The 22475-nt window shown below is 38.5% G+C and overlaps 1 protein-coding gene across 1 annotated transcript in view; it reads right to left on the reverse strand.

Annotated features, from left to right (window-relative positions):
• Positions 1–1234: 1234 nt before the first annotated feature.
• TRPA1 (transient receptor potential cation channel subfamily A member 1) overlaps positions 1235–22475 on the reverse strand; it is a 55546-nt gene continuing 34305 nt past the window's right edge. Inside the window, exons 16-27 of the mRNA XM_078441547.2 lie at positions 20854–20913; positions 20243–20341; positions 17675–17745; positions 16601–16763; positions 15727–15816; positions 13933–14102; positions 12268–12397; positions 11691–11873; positions 8391–8459; positions 4663–4773; positions 2943–3040; positions 1235–2110 (exon numbers count right to left, since the gene is read on the reverse strand). Of these exons, the coding sequence (XP_078297673.2) occupies positions 1906–2110; positions 2943–3040; positions 4663–4773; positions 8391–8459; positions 11691–11873; positions 12268–12397; positions 13933–14102; positions 15727–15816; positions 16601–16763; positions 17675–17745; positions 20243–20341; positions 20854–20913 (1449 nt within the window). The 3' untranslated portion in view covers positions 1235–1905. The remainder of the gene's footprint in view (positions 2111–2942; positions 3041–4662; positions 4774–8390; positions 8460–11690; positions 11874–12267; positions 12398–13932; positions 14103–15726; positions 15817–16600; positions 16764–17674; positions 17746–20242; positions 20342–20853; positions 20914–22475) is intronic.

A 22475-nucleotide genomic window follows, 5' to 3' on the forward strand; every position in this document is an offset into this window, starting at 1 on the left:
GTGTACTTTATTTATTTCTGGGTTCTGTGTCCTATTTCACTGATCCATTTGTCTATTTTTTTGTGCCAGTACCATACTCTTTATACTACTGCTTTGTAATATAACTTGAAATCTGGAGTTGTGATCTCTCTAGTTTTTTTCTTTTTCAAGACTGCTTTGGCTGTTCAAGGTCTTTTGTGGCTCCATGTAAATTTTGGGATTGTATGTTCTAGTCTGTGAAAAATGCTATTGGTATTTTGACGGGGACTGCATTAAACCTGTAGACTGCTTTGGGTAGTATGGACACTTTAACGATATTCTTCCACCCCACGAACATGGAAGGTCTGTTCTTTTGCGTTGTCTTGAATTTCTTTTATCAGTGTTTTTACAGTTCTCAGAGTACAAGTCTTTTGCCTCTTTGGTTAAGTTCATTCCTAGATATTTTATTGTTTTGGTGGAATTATAAATGGGATTGTTAATTTCACTTTCTGCTGCTTAACTCTTAGTGTATAGGAATGCAACAGATTTCTGTATATTGATTTTGTATGCTGTGACTTTACTGATTTACCAGCTCTAGTAATTTTTTGGTGGAGTCTTTAGAGTTTTGTATATATAGTGTCATATAAACTACATATAATGAGAGTTATATTTCTTCTTTACCAATTTGGATGCCTTCCATTTCTGTATATAGTCTAATTGCTGCGGCTAGGACTTCCAGTACTATGTTGAGTAAAAGTGGTGAGGGTGGACATCTTTGCCTTATTCCTGACCTTAGGGGAAAAGCGCTGTTTTTCACCATTGAGGATGATGTTGACTGTGAGTTTTTCATATAAGGCCTTTACAACATTGAGATAGGTTCCTTGTAGACCTACTCTGCAGAGGATTTTTTTTTTTTTATTATGAATGGATGTTGTACTTTGTCTAATGCTTTTTTGGCACCTATTGAAATATGATTTTTATCCTTTCTCTTATTGATGTGACGTATCATGTTGGCTGTTCTGCAAATATTGAACCACTCTTGCATCCTGGCAATAAATCCCACTTGATAGTAGTATATAATTTTTTAAAAAATGTATTGTTGGATTTGGGTTGCTAACATTTTGCTGAGGATTTTTGCACCTATGTTCACTAGATATATTGGACTATAGTTTTTTTTTTGTAGTGTGTTTCTCTATTTCCATATGTGATGGAAGCATTTTTATAAATCTCAAACTAATTGCAATAAAAAGCTCACACAATTATCAGTGAGGTGACTACATAGGCTTTACATTTATTATGATTATTTTATTATTAGCAAACCAAAAATACAGAAATAACATATACTATCTATATCCATAGTAAACCCCATGCATATCATAAGGTCTATTAATTTGAATCCCAACTCAGAGTGACATCAGGTTTGTTAGGAGCAACAAGAAGGGTGTGGCAATTTCTTTTAGTTGGAACAGAGGACACAGGGTTCCACACACAGGTTCTTCCAACACCAAAAACACGTACCTGAATGGTATAACCTAATATTTTATTATATGATGTACTTGTACCTCATATAATATGTAATCAGGTAATATGAATATTATACAATTATCAAGCAGGAATCCAGTATTAACATTTGTGTTACATTTAACAGTTGCATTTACTTCTTATTAAAATTTGTGTTGTACCAAATTAGTTTTCTACCCATTCAAATAATGAGTGAAGTGCAACTTAAACTTATTAGCAAAGACATTCTCTATACATAGTAACTGGCATAAAATATGAAAAAAGAGAAAGATGTAGTTTCTTTACAAAGAATGCAGGAACCACCATTTTGCAAGTCATGAAATCATAATCCTATTTCTACTTTTTCCTCACTCTTTTCAAACTGGAAATGAGACCCAATAGGGTCCTGCAAACCACCGCCCCCACGATAGGAAGCCCCATTGCAGACTAAGGGCAGTGTGTTTTTGCCTTTACTGCTTTCAACACAGAATTCCATTTGCTGTTCCTTTGTTCTAACTGCTCTTTTTTAAACCTGTCTTGAAAAGAATGATGGTTGTCTTCATCCTCTGTCTCAGAGATGATTTCCATCTTCTGAATGATGAGTTTAATAAGCTCATGCTGTTTCTCCACAAGAGAAGTGAGATCCTTCAGCCTAAAAGGATATATAGGGCTCATGAACTTGTTTTCAGTTATCTTCTCAGTCTCTGAGTGCAGGAAGGCCTAGGTTACTAGAAGTGTCCTAGATCAGATGAGCTGTGCTCAGGTCACAGCATCCTGGTACTTATAATCTTTCTAAGCAATACATATTTTAAAAAAATATTTTAATGTTTATTTTTTGAGAGAGCGCACACACGAGCAGGGAAGAGGCAGAGAGAGAGGGAGACACAGAATGCAAAGCAGGCTCCAGGCTCTGAGCTGTCCTCACAGAGCTGGACATAGGGCTTGAACTCATGAACCAGAGATCATGACCTGAGCCAAAGGCAGATGCTCAACTGACTGAGCCACCCAGGGGCCCCAGCAATACATATTTTTTAAGTTTAAGTGTTTTTCCTAGTTTATTTTTGCTCCCATTTTAAAGATTAAAACACAGTTGCACAGAAAGATTAAACTGCTTTGCCCAGGTCAGTGCATTAGGAAGTAGTTGAAGAGGGCCTTAAACTCAGATCAGTTGATTCTAAAGCCCTCGTGCTCAACCACTGCACACTCTATACAGCTTCTCTCGGAATTCTCCAAAGCTTTCAAAGCTTTCATGTATGAATCCGGATGGCTCATGGGAATGCAGTTTAAAACACTAATTGGCAAACTGGTGAACTGCAGCACATAAGTTGTTGGGTCTAAAAATGATTTTCAAATGATTCTCAATATGCTATGACATCAGTCAATTAAAAGTACGACTTAATATGTGAAATAAACACAACTATACAACATAACCTTACATCATTATTTAAAAGTTTTATCAAATACAGATAAGGAAAAATACGTACCGATATTTCTGCTTCAATATTTCTGTTTCCAGAGATGTGTCAACATTTGGAATTTCCTGCCTTTCTTCTTGGGTATAAAAAATAAAATGAAATATAGCCTGCGGGATAAATGATTATTACTCAGGTTGAACTCAATTCAGAAACTATTTCTTGCGCATGCGCCATGATTCAGCTACTGAGCAAGGTACGATCACACCACAGATATTCTAAGACACGACTATGACCCTCAAGGCACTCACAGTCTTTTGAGAGAAATAGACGTATAAAGAGCTATACGACAAACTCATACATAATTATAATAAAGTATGAGATGTACAGATAATCTAGAAGAAGGAGAAAATTGGAGTGGGGGATTATTTATGAAAAGGTAAAACTGAATCATTTTATATTTTCTCATGAAAAATGTCCATCATCAGTGGTATTCCACACAGGATTAGTTCTTTCTCTAAAACTGCTCTGCACAACTGAATTTCCCATGAGGAAATTTCAGAAATGCCATTTTAATGTGTGTTTTCAAAATTTAGTGTTTTTTAAACCATTGGTAGACTGGAAAGCGTTAAGGGCGGACGTGAAATGACCAGGAATCAATGAGTCAATCCTAGGAGTCCACGGAAGAGAAGATGGCAACTTGCACAGGCCAACCAGGAAGACTGATCAACCAAACAAGGGAGTGACTGGGTGTGAGGGGTGAGGAGAGGGAAAGGAGGTCAAGGATGACCTCTTGCACAGGCAAATGAATGGTGGTGATGTTAACTGAAGCAAGAAACTTTGGAGAGAGGAGGCTTTGTCATTCTTTCCCTGCAGGGAGACTGAAACCTGGGAGGAGTGAAAACTTTGAGTTCCTTTTGAAGAGTTTATTCTGAATATGCTGAATTTGAGGTACCTTTGAGCCATACCAGTGAAGATGTCAGGTAGACAGTTGGACAGAAGAGCCTGGAACTCAAAGAGAGCTCCCGGAAGAATGAATTGCCAAGCCTTCTGTGTTTCAGGAGTGAGTAGTTGCAAACACGGGTATGAATGACATTATACAGGGAGCTAGTGTAGTTAGAATAAGGCCTAGGCCAATACCCAAATCAACTTTATCATTTTATGACCACAGCACAGAAAATTAACATGCAAAGAACTCAGAATGTTCATAGAACTAGGAGGAAGCCCAGGCATGATCAGGATTAGCATCCACTGCTTCTGACTCTCAATACAGTCCCCCCTTTACCATTATAATGCAGTGGCCTTGTTTAGTCTTTGATATCTAGTGTATTTTCTATAATGCACACTCTCCATGCGCATGTGTGTGCATATATGTACCTGAATGTACATATGTGCTCTATATTTTCATATAGACACACACATAATTTGCACATGCATATAAGTGATAGGTGACTGGGAAAAACAAGAAAGGTACACCTGCACTTTAAAAAAGATACAAGGTACAGTCGGTCCAACCCACCCATGTGCTCTCACAGGGATGTGGTACATGTTTAACACTGATGCTGTGAATGAGCCACTAGGAAGAAGGAGCACAGGTCTCCCTCCCACTGCCCATCGCTTTTCACACTGTTGGGTAATCATGCACTTTGTTGTTTTTTTTAAGTCACAATTCCTTCTTTTCCACAGGCACAGTGACTCAAAGTCTATAGAAGGGTACCCTTAAGGATAACACAACGAGTGAATGTCAAGCAGCAGCACATTCTCCACGCTGGTATTTTTCACATGTACTTACTAATAACCCTGTACATCTGGGTCTGTTGGGATACACGATGATGGATTTCTGGTCTACTTTGCGTAGGAACCACAGTGGCAGCTTCTTCTCTAAGCTGGTATGAAGTTCCACCTAAAGCGCATTTTGGATTTATTGAGAGAAATGACTAGCAAGCATCTAGAATCCTTACACTACACAGAGACAGCGATGAGTACAGTAAACTGAAAAACGACTCCTGTGTCCTTTACACCACGCAGCTGGGTTTCCCATCTCTCCTCTCAATCACCGACAAGACAGGGGCAGCAATATGAAGTTGGGACAAATTGTTTAAAGAAGAAGTTAAACTCAAGTGAGCAGCTGTTCACTGTTCAGGGACTGTGACTGACACTGGGCCCATAAGAAAAAGCCTTCGTCCATCCCCTGGGGTGTTACAGAAAATGTACACGACTGCACAGAGTGCTGGTATGAAGGCGCGCCTGTAGCAGGACAGGAAACAGTGCTTCGATGGAGGAAAACAGTGGTAAGCACTGAAAGGATTACACCCGGCACACCTAAGAGTACTTCATCGACGTTTCACCCTGTGCGATCTGGTGCAAAATGGGTTATCCATGCTATATCTTGACTACAGTTTTTTTTTTTATGTTTATTTTTGCGATAGGACAGAGTGGGAATGGGGGAGGGGCAGAGAGAGACACAGAATCTGAAATAAGTTCCAGGCTCTGAGCTGTCAGCACAGAGCCTGCTCTGGGGCTGGAACTCGGGAACCATCATGACCTAGGCGACATCATGACCTAGGCCGAAGTCAGACGCTTAACTGACTGAACCACCCAGGTGCCCCATATCTTGACTACAGTTTCTATTTTCAGAGATAACAATCCTTTGTCTCATTTAATGGATTTACCTTGAGTTGATAGTTTCTCATATTTTCAACTTTTTGTTTACCAAATTTGTCTTCTACTCTTTTTTTATAGCCCTTTGTGTCTCTTGTTTAGAATAGTTTATTGTAATTACCATATAGGTGAGAGTTTGCTAAGACCATAGGCTTTTTTATATGTGGGTATTTAAGTGGCTTCCATCCACAAATGGTGAGATGTTTAAAGCTTTGGGCCCCTCTTCCACATATTGCTTCCCTATTTTTGTAGCACTTACCACCATATAACATGCTATATATTAGTTCCAGTTTCAAGGAAAGCTATGTTTTCTTGTATTTTATTAACAATACCAATTAGATGTTTGAGTTTCTATAATAACTTCCAAGGTTCCTTTTCCCCTTGGGTCTTAAGGTCAATAATCCTTTCCCTTTGCAATATACATTTTTTTCAGAGGTCACATGTTATCATTCACTTACTTAAACTTCACTGAAAAAGATTTATTCAAGCCTGGTGTTTGCCAACAGATCAAGCACATGTTTTGTCTTAACCTTATTTGTTTTCCACATAGGACCTGCCAGCTATTCTCTCTCAGACAGGGTCCTGGGGAGGATGGCAAGCAGCCCCCCTTGGTGGGTCTAGTGGGACCCATTGCCCGTGGCTTCTCTGGGCTCAGGGAGCATCTCCACCTCCTCTAACTGGCAGGTTTTCTGTGTTGAAGGTAAGAGCACTCTGTGCATTTCCTTTTGTGATTTGCGGCATGGACGTGAACGTCTGTGGAGTGTCTACAGCTGCCAGCCTGTGCTGGATGTGTGGTCACCAAATGTTAAAAACTAAACAGCTCTAAGCCCCCCACAATACTCACAACTCCTGCCCCTGTGTAACTGTTAGACCGCCCAGCATGTGCTGTCCCCACTTAGGTCTGAGACGACTCTGTGAGAAGACGAATGTCTCTCTCTGTGACACGTACTGCTGCCTGTCCCCTTATGCCCTGGTTCTGATGCGGCCTCAGACTTAGGTTATAAGTCTGACATAGAGAGTTGTACATGGATGTAGAGATTTGCTTTAAAAAAACTCAGAGAACTAAGAGAATGGCTTCCTGGTTTTCCAGTCAATGCTCTTTGTGATCCAAAACAAGAACCGCTAACACGGGAGTACTTGCTTTGCCGTTTACTTTATAGGCCTTTGTGCCGTGTGTTTCAGGGAAGAGATCAACTCTGATACAGAATTGTGCTTTTCAAATCACCCGCACTGACGCTGCAGTTTAGTGGCTCTCCCCTAGACATATAGTGCTGTTGCTTATATTGTTCTTCCTTGATCTTTTCAGGAATTACTAGTTATGAAGTAATGACATGTCTGCGAAGAGGCCTTTTTGCATCTCTTTTCCTCTCTTCATCCACCTACCTGGAGTCCTACACTCCATCTTTGTTGTGGTAATAACTGGTCAGTTAGCTCTTCCTTCCTCCAAACTTTCCCCGCTAAGGTGATAATAGATCATCTTACGTACCACTCCCATGTTGTTCCCATTCTTTGGAAGAGCTGGTAATGACTTCCCACTAACAAAATAACTTGGAGCACTTCACCCTTTACTGCCCTATCTTTCAAAGCTAAGGTTTTCCTCGTTTGTTAGCTCTTTTTTTAATAAAGCGCTCTATCATCTTGGGCCACCTTAATACTCTCTAAGGAGTCATCCCTCCAGGCCAGGGGCCCTTCACCCGTCCTTAGTCATTTCTCCTTGTTCTGCCTTTAGCCCGTTGCTCCTGCTGGGTCCTGCCTTTCTGGACCAGTCTTGCTATTCCTCTAAATCCCATCTTTCAACATCTGGTTCACGTGCCAACTCTTCCATGTAGCATTTCCATAACTGTTTATTTTCTGTACCTAATATTTTAACCATTTAATTTATGTACTTTTGCTCTTTAAACACGCCAAGTCCTCTGCATAATACGCAGCTTAGTCACAGAGCATAGAGTTTAAGGATGGTTCTAAGTTGATTTTGAGATTTTAAACTCTGACTGTTTAATTGGTGTGCTCTCCAGTTAGACTTATTTTACTTAGTGAAGTCAAAGGTCACACAGGCCTTTAACTCCTCTGGGTTCTCATGGTCAGTTGTACTCTGCACATACCACGTACTGGAGCATTTTTTAGAAATAAATATGTGCTGACGTATAGCAGAACGAGTAACAGAGAAGAATGAAGCGTGACAAAGAACAGTGAAGAGTGAGGGGAGAGTTACCTCTTAACATGAATTTGTCTTTCTCTTGAACTTGCCTAAGTTTTTTAATGTGTACGTTCAACTGGTCATCAGGTATTTTTGAAGCATCAGATATTCCCGTTCAAATTTGATAAACACAATGCAAATGACAGCATAGAAATAGTTTTGCATTGTGTAACAGGAACCACCTCACAAGATTCAGTAGCCAAGGAAAAACGTAAGGGAGGTCCCAAAAGAACAAAACCTCATGGATGCAGTGAACACTTCAATATAACACGTTATGTGGGAAGCCTGCAATGCGATGGCCAGAGTATCAAGAAGTCCTAGGAAGAGCTGGGCTGTGACAGGACAGAATACCTCACACCTGCGATAATTCTTATTTAGCAGATAGCTACCTGGTTGGCTGCACGTTGACATTTTAAAAAGCTCAGGTGATGTCTCAATTTCTCTGCTCAGATTGTTCTAAGAAAATTTTGTCATTAGTTTTCACTCTCTGACCACAGCAGGCACGCCAGAGAACGTGCACAACAAGGTACCGTATGGTGCGGTGCTTTAGGACTGACAAAGTGCCTGTCTTAAATACCTGTTCTCAGAAATCAGCTATTCGTATACATGGAAAATTAGGGCGGTGCTAATTTCAATACGTTTTAGATAAACGTAAGACTTACCTGCATAGCAATCCTCTTCAACAATGCGTGCTTCTGCACTTCTGCAATGTCACCAACTGCCAACCCAATCTGAAGTACAACACAGCATTGAGTCATTACCAATTTAATGGCGCACCTATAAATGCACTAAAGGTCTCTCTAGCTGCAGTGGGGGAGTGGGCATATAATTGCCTACTAGTGGCCTCAACATACTTTTGCCAACACATCTTACAGAAAACTGCAAAATCTGTACACCTTTGTAACACTGGTGGCCACATTGGTGGGTTCAGTAACCTTAAGCGTTATCATAAAGAATTAAGACCCGTGAATCTGAAATTATTTAAAATAAAAATGTTCCTTTTGAAGAGGACAGGGGTCATATGGTATCAAATGCCAATGGGGTGGCCATGCAAATGGTTGCAGATTCCAGGAGTTTAGCATCTAGGTAAACAAGAGTGAGCGGACAACACAGAAAAGTTAAAATAGTAAACTGAGGCAATGCGGGAATTTATACCTTACCTATGTTTGGCAGGAAAAGGTACGCTTCGAGGGTGGGTGTGGCTTTGATTAAAAAAATAAAGCAGTAACTGTATCTAGAAATCTGTGGCCAGATAGAATTAGGTGAGGGGACACTCACCTCTGCTCAATCCAAATGAAATCGCTTACTTAAATTAGCTGACTCATATTTGTTAGATAACCAGTACCTGTCTATGCTCAACCAGCCTCCTGGATGCTGATGCTCTCAAGAAGCTCAAAGTCAAGTAAATTCCATGAGAGGGGCTCTGTTTGGGGCACCACTGGATGCCCAGTGCTTAGAACCATGCAGAGCATGTAGTAGATACACAGAATAGTCACTGAGTGAATAAGCAGTGAAGAGTATATGCTAGGGTGTGCAGACTAGCATTGAGAACTATCTACAGTCAGACACTTTATTTGGCAGGATAATGTTTATTTTTTAACGCGGACGCCTTTAGGTAGGCATTATCTCTAGTTTATATCAGCCACCATCAAAACTAATGGTCTTGGGGCAGCTGAGTGGCTCAGTCGGTTGAATGTCCAACTTTGGCTCAGGTCATGATCTCCTAGTTTATGAGTTTGAGCCCTGCATCGGGCTCTCTGCTATCAGCATGGAGCCTGCTTTGGGTTCTCTGTCTCTCTCTCTCTCTCTCTCTCTCTCTCTCTCTCTCTCACACACACACACACACACACACACACACTAAATAAAAACAGTCTCATACTGCTTCACACATTTAAGATACTTGCCTGAGATCTGAAGACATCTGATTTTGTGAGTCATAGAGTAGATAAGTTACTAATATTTAATAGTAGCTAACATTTACTGAGTGCTTATGTGCCAACCACGGTTTTGAATGCTTTACTTTTACTTGAGAAAGAGAATATAACTGGGGGAGAGGGGAAGAGGGAGAAAGAGAAGATTTTAAGCAGGCTCCATACTCAATGGGGAGCCTGATATGGGGCTCAATCCCATAACGCTGAGCTGAAATTGAGACTTGAACGATTAACCAACTGAGCCACCCAGATGTCTCTCAAATGCTTTGTATTAACTCTTTTTATCCTAATAACCTAGGAAGTAGGTTTTATTACCTTTTTCTGATTTGTGTCCTAAAAATTTTGAGAATATGGGGAAGGGGCATCCAATTTAGATAGGATGATGGGGTGGAGGGTGTTGGTTAGGAAGGTCTACCCAGGAGATCTGATGCTTGAGAGCTGAGTGTTAACAGCTTAGAAAGAATTAACCCAAAGTGGGAAGGTCTTTGAGGAAAAGGAACAGCTTGTGTGGAGCTCAGGCACAAAGGAATGTAGGGCATGCTCAGTGAAAGTTGACGGTACATGTCTGGGCAAATCTTGCCAACAGTGGGAGGGGTGGATGAGATCTGGGTAAGACCCAGATCATGAGGATCCTTGCACGCCATGCTGATGGGTTTAGACTGAGTTGAAGAGGCATAGAAGAAAAAAAAAAAAAAAAAAGGCCTGACAGGCCCAGCTTTTCCTTATCAGAAGATCACTGTGGTGACAATTTCAGGAAAGATTAGACAGAAGTGAGAGGAGACAGACTGTTCGGGCTACTGCAGCAATATGGATGAGGAACCATGAGGGTGTAAGGCAAATGGAAGTGGGTGTAAGAGGAAAATATTTACCAGAAGAACTGAGCAAAGGGCAGGGCTGAATCTAGAGTCTCTTCCAATGATCTGAGTTAGAGGACCAGGAGGTGGTACTGAGAGGCGGCAGCAAAGTTTGAAGGAAATAAAACATGGAGTCTTGGCCGGCTCTTTTGGGACTGATTTTCCTCTGGGACATGCAGGTAGAGATGGCACTAACATGGACTAATGCTAAGCCAAATCCTCTAGATAATGATCTTCTGAAATGTCAGCAATTCTAAGAGAAGAATGTGGGCTTTATGTCATTCTTAATTATTCTTAGTGCTATCCTTTATGTTTCTAGGTCATCAAAATAAAACTCTGGATTTGTATCAAGTAAGTGAATCAAAACATTAAGTAGTATTTTTTTTTTTTCTTTCCAGAAACATTGTACAGGACAATCTCTGGCGCATAGTCTCACTCAGAAAATGTATTGAATGTGTGCATATATGCATAAATAAGGAAAAAACATGCACTGTCAGGTCAGCTCGGGCTCTCCATGGACCTGAGATGTACTTCTGTCTGCATTGGCTAACGTGGTCATGGCTAGAGCAGGTTCTCTGTGAAGGGCATATTCACATCTGCTGAGGATTTTCAACCTGTAACTGGTTTAGAGATGGCATCTGAATGCCACAGATTCCCTCATGCCTGAGAGGCTCTTTGCCACTTGAATATCTGGTCGATGAGAAATTTAAGAGCAGAGATGAGGTTTAATCCTTTATTCCCTCAAGGTCTCTGCCTAACCTCTGACCCCCACCCTAACACCAGAGCAGTACACACCATTTATCTTTATTTCCTTATTCTGCTTTATAGTTCTTCATAGATAGCATTTATCACTCCCATAACATGATACTACATAGTTATTTATTTACTACCTCATGACTAGTTTATAATGTAAGGACGGGGTATTGGTCTATTCATCACTGTTTCCCAGCACCTGGATCAGTGTCTAGATTATTCATAAGTATCTGCCAAATGAATGCATCTTGGCATCCCCTGGGCTTTAGTGCTGTGTCTGGTACTAAATAAATGTTGAATGAGTGGATTTTACAATAGTCCCTAATTCCTTTCATGGAGGAAGATTAAGGAGGCTAAAAATAATGATCACTGTCAAATGCCCCAAATGATCAACAAACAGAAAACACAAGGATAAATTACTTACAAGTAAATTCATGAGCACAATTGGGACAAACATTGTGAAGGCAATAAGCTGTGCAAAAGACAGAACTGGATATACCAATTCATTTCTCAAAAATGGTTCTAGGAAGGCATCACGGTAATTAATATCTCCTAGCATCATGCTGAAGGTCTGGATTATAGAAAGCAATGGAGAGCTGAAAGCATCCTGAGAAAAGATGGTAAGGTAAAAATGCAATGCAAAACGTGTACAATGAAAAAATGTTTTCTGGAGAGTAAAATGATAAAAAGCATATTTAAAATACTCTTTTAAATCACAGGACTATGGCTAATGATAAGAACTACTAATAAATTGGTGATAAAGTCATCAAAAATATCTTTTCTACACATATAACAAATAATCACGCATTATATTTAAACTTTTTGACAATGGGAAAAAGTCATGAGGTAGGGCTGCAATAAAAATCATTTGAAGGCTATTTTATCAGACAAAAAGATAAAGTCCTATTACTATAAATTTTCTAGGCCATTCAGATTCAAGTATAAATATGTATTCCCAATATTCACAGCAACAGAATTAAGTACTGATGCACGAGCCTCACCTGTATACTCAGGAGGACGTAGAAACTGAGGCCAAAAGCCAAAAGTAGGAAGACAAACACGACTGTAGACCTCAACAGAGTTTTCATAATTACCTCCAACATAACGATGAAAATTCCACAATTTTCAAATCTAGGCATATTTAAAAATTATATATTCACTTTTCTGGTCAAACCGTATTTCATTCAATGTCTATATTTATCATGCATTAGGTACTAGGTTTCACAGGTGAGTCACACTTTCAAAAAGGAGACAGAATTCATCAATAGTCATCTTACTTTCAAGCTGTTCACTAAACAGCTTTGCTGCTTCTTCTTTCTTGTTAAGCTTGTCCTACAACTTGACCACTAGGCATTACTTCACACAAAGGAGGAGAGAAAAATCTTCCCAGTATCAAAGAAAGTGCTACCAAAGCTTGATAAATGGATCTGAGAGGTGAGATGGGTGATGCAGCCAGTGGAGACTCCACATGAGCTCATGTACCTGAAGGGCACCTGCGTATGGTTTATTCACCATCCTCATGACCTCCTGAGGTTTCTTTTTTCTTTCCCAGCAACCAACATTGTGAAATGTTTGGGTAGGTAATAGGTGTGCCATCCAGCCACCAATGTGGACATTTCCTTTGGCAAAGACAACTTGTTAAAGGGGGAATCACAAGAGTTTAAAGCTGCAAAGGACTTCAGAGGTCTCAGAAACTTAGCTCCCAAGAGTCGTCTAGTAACTCGGTAAGGTCACTGATGACAAAGCCAAAGGAATGACAGTACCTAGACTTGCCCTGAAGCCTTTTGATGTCCAGACCACTGCTCTTCCCACTATACCATGTCCTTTTAAAGGGGCTGGCTTCAACCCTCCAGCATTGTGTGCATGACATATAGAAAATATGGTAGGGAAAGCATTGTCCCTGGGGTTGGAAAGACGGGTAAAAGTGCTTACATCTTGACTTACTAGCTGAGATCCTGGGAAAGTTACTTAGCCCTTCATCTTCTTTTATATACCACAAGTGATTACAAGTTATCTTTACAATAACTAGAGGTAAATGTTAAGATATGTGAAATAACAAGTATGGGAGGTAGGAGAGCTTTGCCCTTTGTTCCCCCTCTAGAATTAGATTCTTTGAACTTATTTTCTTCTCCTAAATCGCTATTATTCCCCATACCTATCACTTTATTTTGACTGTTTTAATCTAAAGTAAATGCTTAGCAAATAATACCAAGTAAAACCAAGAATAGCCAATACTTTTATTCCCATTTACTCCCCCCACTTAATCTAGATTTGTCTTGACCTGGGGTAATGTTGCCACTCAGAAGATATTTGGCAATATCTGGATACACTTTTTGTTGTCACATGGTGGGGAGGGGGGTTGCTACTGGTCATCTAGTGGATAGAGGCCAGGGATGCTGTTAAACATTTTACAATGCACAGGACAGCCCCCCACAACAAAAAATTATCTGGCCCCAAATTTCAGTAGTGCCAAGGTTGAAAAATCCTGGTCTATACTCTGAACTCCAAACCTCCCTCCCCTTTTCCTTAATACATATTAAGGTACCTCCACAGTCTAAAACAATTGGAAAAGGAATAAGCCAATTATAAATATGGTACTTACAACAGTTATTCTTTTAATATTAAAAATGTCTAAGGGATATAGAAGTCATTCAAGCTGGCTTTACCTTTGGAGATACAGTAAGAAGTTCATCCAGTAGAAGTATATAGCAATCGCTCCACATTGCCACTGCACATAAGCTGGTATACCAATGAATAAGGGTGACACAAAAATGATACTTGTTGTGTAGATAATCCATTCAGCTCCATTGGCATTATCCAAGATGTAATTCCTTTTCTGTGGTTAAAAAGAATTCAGAATTACCACAGGTAGAGACCAGGACCTAGCATCTTATGGATGATTTTATATATATATATATATATGTGTGTGTGTGTGTATACATATATATATATATGTATATATATGTATATATATACACACATATATATACGTATATATATGTGTGTGTGTGTGTGTATATGTATTATGTATATGTATATGTATATATATAATGTTGACCAGTAGCAACAACTGTCTGGCATTGCAGTTGGACAGGTTTAGGACCAAGGAGCCAGCTTCTGCCATCCTGGACTACACTCAGCCCTGGGTATGGACCAGTGTTGAAGGTGGCCCAATCTGTTCTGTTGAATTGGCACTTTGGGAATCTGATGCCTAAGTAAATTCTACAACTTTGTGGGCTTTCTCCGAGTCCATTCCTTCTTAAGGAAAGTCCTGGGAAGCTGCAGGTTGGTTTAGTAATTCCTTTATGCCTGTGTAAGGACATGCATATAGATTTCTCAGGATACAAATGAACTAAAGCTTCTTCTAAGGAGGTTTGAGACCTGTGCTAAGACTTAATTGCCGTAACAATTTGATGTCATTTCCTATCATTAAAAATTTCAAGTTTTGGACATCAAATTTTCTATAGAGGTGACAATTTCAGTATCAATTAAAAAATGTGGAGACCAAGTCTGTTAGAGAAATCATATAACTTTATAGTTCAATTTAGAGTATAATCTATAAAAAATGAGAATTATGATGAGATTAATATGCCCTCAATCATTCAAACTACAATGGAACAATACAGTCTAACTCTCAGAATTGTGACAATCTACTGAAACTATATACAGACACACACACTTGCAAATATATAGTACCAAACAAATGCAAAGCATTGTAATGGTCGTTGACATTCTTTAAGGCAGGTATCAATGTGCTTATATAAAAGTAAATTTTCACATACAGTGAGGTACTTATAAAAGTTACACATCTTATAAAAATAACATTCACAAAAAAATGAATAATAAAAGACTTTAAATAAAAGATTGATGCCATTTATTAACCAAAGCAAGGACCTGTAGATAATTCACATAATTCTTGAGTCTGATCTGAACTTGGTTCATCCATTTAAAAGCATGAAGTAAAAATTATGCTATAAAAAGTTCCCAAATTTTTATTATAACTTGAGAATTTTATCCAGTAAAGAAAAGCATTCTTATTAAGAAAGGAATTAAAAGACCCATTTGAAATGGAACCATGGGCCAAGTAAGTCCTTTATAAATAGTTATATTCAAAAGTACCTAATTCAAAATCCCGCTATCATGTTAGCAAAATATCAAACTGATAGAGAAAATACAGAAAAGTCATTCATAAGTTCATTTGTAAACAAACTCATACAGACTAGTAGAACTAGAACATCTCTACTTCAGATTTATCAAATAGGCACCATCCGATGCAAGAATCTTGTCTAAAATCATGTGATTTCTACAGTTTGAAAAGTTTATGTTTGGTACTTCCAATCTATACATTGGTCAAGTTATGTGATTTTATTCTGACATATGTTGTTCAATAATAGTTTAGCAATTTATGTTCTGCATATTAAAATATTTGCAACTTTAGAGATATAAAATGTATCATGTACCTGTTGGAAAATTTGGACCACTTCTTTGCAATATCCAAATATACTTGATAAAAAAACTAAAATCATACAAACTTTTATAGAATAGGAATTCTGAAACAAAAATGTGTAAAACAGTTATGAAAGATAGCAAATAAAACACTTTTGCTTTTGCATAATTTCCACTATTAAATATTTAATTTTCTTCTTCATTTCTATGTAGCGTTATATTTGCTTTAAACAGAAAATTACTGTGATACCAATATAAAGACACATACTCATTTCATAATGTCCTAAGAGGTTCAAAAATCACCAAATGAACTCTAAAAGAGTATGAATCTGTAGACCTATGTAAAATGTGTTTTACTATGGTAAAATACACATAACATAAAATTTACCATTTTAAAAGTTTTACATTTTACACGTACATTTACATTCCAAAATGTATAATTCTGTGGCATGAAGTACATTTACTATATTATGCAACCATCACCACCATCTATCATCATCTAGCTCTATAACTTTTTTTCTATCACTCCCAAACAGAAGCCATGCATCCACTAAGAATGACCCCCTCTTCCTAAAATCCCAGACAGCCATAAATCTGCTTTATTGTAGACATATTTTAAAGTAGTATATACTTCAGTATTAAAGCTACTATCTCATATGTCCATTCCTTTAAATTAATTTACGAACTCATTTATTGACTAAATTATATTCCCTCGCATTTCACAAAAGATCTTAGGAAAAATTGTTCACATATGAATCATACAGTCCATAATAATAAAAGCCTTAATATTTCAGATTTACTATGGGGTTAGCATTTCTGAGGAAAAAAACACACTTGTAATAATCTTTTATTTTAAAAATTTGAAATATGATGACTAATCAAAAATACCTTGGTGTCTAATATTTCTGAATGATCACTAGTTTCATTGATGATTCCAGTTGAGTTGAAAGCCATACCTGGCTTTATACTGACAACAAGAAAGGTCATAGGCAGGAGACCAAGACAGTAAGATCCTAGGTTCATAATATGGGCTCTAAACCCATAAGCCAACCTACAAAAATAAATCACAATCTCAACAAAAAATATTTACTTAAGATAGCCTGTGGAAAAGGTAGTTATAATCTCTCTCAGAAATCTATTTGGTAAATTCATTGAACTTTAGAACCAAGATCTTCAAATTCACCTTTTTTCATTCTCAGAAAAGAATCTCAACTTCCCAGGAAATCATGACTTACTTAAAATATCTCACCAATTAACGGAAGAACAGAGACTTTAGCTCATATTTTCTGACTTCCACGTTGATTGCTCTTCCCAGGTACCCCTCTCACTTTACTGTCCACTAAACTGCAAGGCCCAGCAATGCTTCTTCATATCTCACACAGGGGTTTCTACCTCCTAAATATTTCATTTAATGTCAAAAATAAACAACATCAGCATTCTTAATACCAAAACATTTGCCTTTGACACATTTCTTTTTCAAAGTGTAACACATTAATATAATAAAGTCCAGGGGCATCTGGGTAGCTCAGTTGGTTAGGTGTCCAACCCTTGGTTTTGGCTCACATCATGATCTCACATCACATCACGGTTCACAGGTTTGAGCCCCGTGTAGGACTCTGCTCTGACAGTGCGGACAGGGGATTCCCCCTGCCCCACACCACTCTCTCAAAATAAATCAATAAACTTAAAAAAATCAAAAACATATTATTTAAGAGACTTTAAATTATTAAAAAGAAATACTACTTGGAGCACCTGGATGGCTCAGGTGATTAAGTATCTCACTGTTGATTTTAGATCAGGTCGTGATCGCATGGTTCCTGGGTTCAAGCCCCACATCAGGCTCCATGCTGACAGTGCAGAGCCTGCTTGGGATTTTCTCTCTGCCTCTCCCCTACTTGCTCGCTCTTTCAAAAATAAACTTAAAAAAAATACATACATACATACATGCTGCTTAATACCCACCATTTCATAAGTAAATATTCTTTACATACAGGGTGATTGAGAAGCTCTATGCGGTTATGTTGTACCATTGCCTGAGAATAATAAAAATAAATCATATTAAACTATTAAGTACAAACTAAGTTTTTTGTTTGCTGGTTTTATAACTTTAATATTATAAAAGTAACACTTTATGAAAATTTGAAAAATCAAAAATTATATCAGGAATGTATTTTTAAAAAACCACAAGCTAGAACCATTTTATATGAATGCACTTACTTGATTCATTTTGTCTCTTTCAATTTCTTACCAGTTGAGATAGAATAAGCACTTTAATCTTACACAAAGTTACAACTGGAAAGGGTATTAAAAATAAACGAGCAAGAGCTACACTCATTCTTTCCCTGAAGAAACTCAGGCTTATCTCTCTAGAAGGATTTTAAATAGTAGAGTACTCATAGTCATTAAATTAGCTTGTGGATTAAGTTTTCATGAATTATTGGGAACTAATATCTATTTTAAAAACAATTTTTAATTATTCAAGAAATACACAGAGGAAGTGACATCAGCAAGATGGTGGAATAGGAAGTCCTGGACCATCTATGCCCATGGAGACAAGACCTATCACAACTTAACAATACCTGGACCAATTGCTTTTGTGAGAAATACAGAAACCAGTTAAGAGGTTCCTATACCCCAAGTGAACCTGTAGCCAAGAAGAATCACATCAAAAACAGTAGGAAAATTCATGGCATTTACTTGCCATAGCCCCTCTCCCAGCACAGAACAATGAGATCAAGAGAAAATCCCCAACTCCTGGCTTCTACCTGAAGAGGAAAGCGATATGTGGAATGTTCTAATTGTTCAGGGAGTGGCCCAAGGGACTGGTTTCTGTCTTGCCTGAATCTAAGCACTGATAGGTCCATCCAGTCTCTCAGACTTCTGTGAACAATAATTTCCTATCGCAGACCAGCTCTCCTTCCAGAAGAACCCCACTCAGCTCAGATATAATGAGAGATTTGTTAGTTATTAAGGCATTATTCAATTATGCTAAAAGCCAACCACTAAGTGAGGTGTATTTATTCAAGCAAACCTGTGTCATATAAATTATTCTGAGTCTATAGTATACAAAGCCTATTTCCTCTTAGAAGCTACAAAGTTTTATTTCCTCCTTATTCTGCTGGTGGAAACAAACTCTGGTAGAAGTATTGCCTGTTCTTCAAATTATAATTTAAAAACCTCCACATACACACACAAAAATTCTAAGTAGAGCTATAGTATAGTTACTTTTAGGTGACTTTGTTATTCAGTCTGAACTAAAATAACAACTACAAAACATGACATACTCCAGCAGAGGTAAAATGTTTTGCATAGAGCCAGCATGAGGTTAGTTTCCACTGTCAACCTTGTGGGCATAAAATCCACAGGACTCTGCATCCCTCCCACTCCAAGTACTCAGTAAGCCTTCTAGATATCACTTAAGGTGATGGTTGGTACCATGGTCTCTATCAAAGGCTCCCATGTAGAGAAATGAATTAATTTAAAGTGAATAAAAATTCCCAATTGGTCTAGACCAGAGCTGTCCAATAGAACTTTCTGCAATGATGGAAGTGTCCTATATTTGTGCTGTTCAATATGAGAGCCACAAGGCACATAGTCTACTGAGCGCTTGCAATGTGGGTACTGCAAATGAGGAAATAAACTTTGAATTTTAAGTAGTCACACATGGCTAGCGTTTACTGTATTAGACAACACAGATCTAGACCCTAGACCACAATTTGGAAATCACTTTCAAATAGGTTTTCTTTTGCTTGCAACAGGGTTAATTTGTTGCCAGTGTGTACAGGGCTGGGTCGCCATTCCCACATGGCACCAATCTGTTGATGCTGCTAGCTGCTCTCCCTTTAGACGAGGAGCCCACTCATCAGTTACGTCTTTCCTCTGCAGTTATGTATTTGAGTTGGAGACCCCCGATTTAGACTGCAGTGGATCATCTTGCATGGCTTTTATTGTCCCATCTGCTAGAAACGTAAAATCCACTTTGGAGTAAGATCTGGTTTGGTCTTAAGTCTCTCGGGCAATTTGGGTCCATACTGTGCATGTTAGGCCTGATTTCAGATTGGGATCACTCCTCCAGAAGGATCAAAGAGCTTCTGAAAGGTCAGAGTTTACCATGGAGCGCCTTAGATTGAACTTAGAATCTGTGATTGTAAAATGTCGCCCCTACATTTTCCTGTGGCTTGCATGGAGAAAACTCTTAAATATATAGGTCTATATTTAGATGGATGGAGTCAGGGAGTAAGCACTGACTGTCAGCCTATGTTGTCCATGGTTTATTGGATTTTGAATGAGGCAGGTTTGACATGACCATTAGAACTAAAGTGATTAAGAGTGTAGAACTTTAAGGGGACTAAAGTAAAGGATCTGTGGAAAATGACTGCTTTCTTCACTAAAAAGTAAAGGATTAGGACACATGGCAGAGAGAGACATCAAACTGTAAATGTGGAATTCTCTTCAGGCCCCTCCCTGGAAACATACCAAAACACAGAACCCATGTAGAAACTACCTAGATAGTGAAAACACTGGACTTACGTTGAGGGTTGTAAGAGGCTCATATGTAACATCCTGTGCAGGTGTTACTTTCTTGGTAAATTCTAATGGACACTGAAGATACCTGAAATTATACTCAATCTGTAGAAGACACAATTTTTAAAACATTAACAATCTAGTATACACCCCAAAGCAGGTCTTGACAAATCAAATACGTAAGTCTACCATTCTTCTGAAAATTAAATATTTCAAATAAAATTGAGTCATTTTGTCTGAAGAAATGTAGATTGTTATTTCATATGAATTAAAAAAAATATCCTGAAAGGCTGTTACGTAACCTTCTATAACCCACAGTCATGGAAGAAGATGAATTCTCAAAAGACCACTCAGATCTTTGGAATTTCATTCTTCAGGTTAGTACTACCCAAAAAAATACAAAGACTAGAAACAACTCTAAATAATGCTATTAGAAACAATTAAAATATTGGGGGAAAACCAAGGAAAAATTCTCTCACAAGCAGAGGATATAATCATATGACAAATGAAGACAGTAATTACCACCTTCTGAGACTGTGGAACTCTAGTAACATTGTTTTTAGTATTCATTAAAGAATTATAATAAACTTTCAATGACCATGATAAAACAAACTTACATAATAGTCTTGGCAGGACTTGTCTCTTTTGGAGGGCATCATGCAACAATCTAAAAGGACCTTTAAGAGAGAAAACATGGCTACGACATTGGTCAGAAAACGAAATGAGAGATGGGATTTGATCCCATTTCAAAAATTATACCCAAGACACTCCCCTCTCCCTTTCCTTTATTTCTGGTACTTCAAAGATAAACTATAATCCATGCCATTCAGGAACAAAGTTTAAAATATAAAGTTTTCAACTACTACCACATGCCTCAGAAATACCTAGTGATTCTGAAAAATATGCCTAAGAATGAAATCACATTTACTAAATTTGAGTCAAAAATATTTTGTGAGTTTTACCCAAGAGTTGATGTCCTTCTGGCCTTCTACAGAATATATAGCTTATAAAGGGTTCCTTTGCTCCATCTATATCTCATCTTCTATACTGCTCCAGCATGGAGTGCTGTGTTGGTTTCTGTCCTCACTTGATGAACAACACTGACAAAGTATTTGCCCAGAGCAGCATGAACAGCATACTGAAGGACAGAGGTTAAATGAAGAAATATTGAACGCCCTTCAGGTGCTTGAGAAAAGGGGAGAACACTTAAGGGATCATTACAGCTACCTCTAGGACATGTAGGGATAAATGTTTTTGTGGGGTCCCTGTTAACATAAACTATTTCAGTCACCCCCAATCTGTGTGCTGGCACCTTTCTGGTGCCCAAATTCATCATCCCAAGAAAGGAATACTGCCCAGTCAGATTGTTCTCCTGGAGAAGAATCTGGACACAAAAAGCTCCAGATGATACCACCAGTGTGTCCCCCAAAACTCCTGGGGCATCTGGTCAACCCCACCTGCAAGAAGCAAGGGTAGAGGACTGGACAGCACCCCTTCATGAAGGAGAGAAACAGGGACCCAGGCCCCATTGGGAGGGCACCCCTGTCCTGCTGGTAGTCTCAAACACCCGGAGGGACTTAAAAAATTTTCAGTCTCGGGGCGCCTGGGTGGCTCAGTCGGTTAAGCGGCCGACTTTGGCTCAGGTCATGATCTCGCGGTCCGTGAGTTCGAGCCCCACGTCGGGCTCTGTGCTGACAGCTCAGAGCCTGGAGCCTGTTTCAGATTCTGTGTCTCCCTCTCTCTGACCCTCCCCCGTTCATGCTCTGTCTCTCTCTGTCTCAAAAATAAATAAACATTAAAAAAAATTTTTTTTTCAGTCTCTGTTGGTGACCAGGCAGTGATACTAAGGATCATAAAAAGCACCCTAAGAAATAAGGACAAAATTAGTCAGTAGTGCTGTGCAAGGCAGAACCAGAGAAGCAGGTCTGAGACTGTTTGAGACCTTTTTAATTAGTAACCAGCATAAGCTACAGAAAGGAAGGTGGAAACATGGGGAGGAACTATGTAAATTACTCAAATGTATGATGTGAGGCTAAACTAAAAGTTATTTAAGGACAAATTCACAATACTAAAATGCAAGCAAATTATCGAAAATGAACTAGAAAATATATAATCATGTAAAGAAAAGAAAAACTAATCATAATCCCACAATTGTAGTAATTCTTATTAACATTTTGGTGTAATCTTTTAAGTTCCTTTCCATGTTTTCCATATGTGAGTATTTCTAACATATTTTTTT

Source organism: Panthera onca, chromosome F2 (genome assembly GCF_046562875.1).
Source record: "Panthera onca isolate mPanOnc1 chromosome F2, mPanOnc1 haplotype 2, whole genome shotgun sequence".
NCBI classification, from domain to species: Eukaryota; Metazoa; Chordata; class Mammalia; order Carnivora; family Felidae; genus Panthera; species Panthera onca.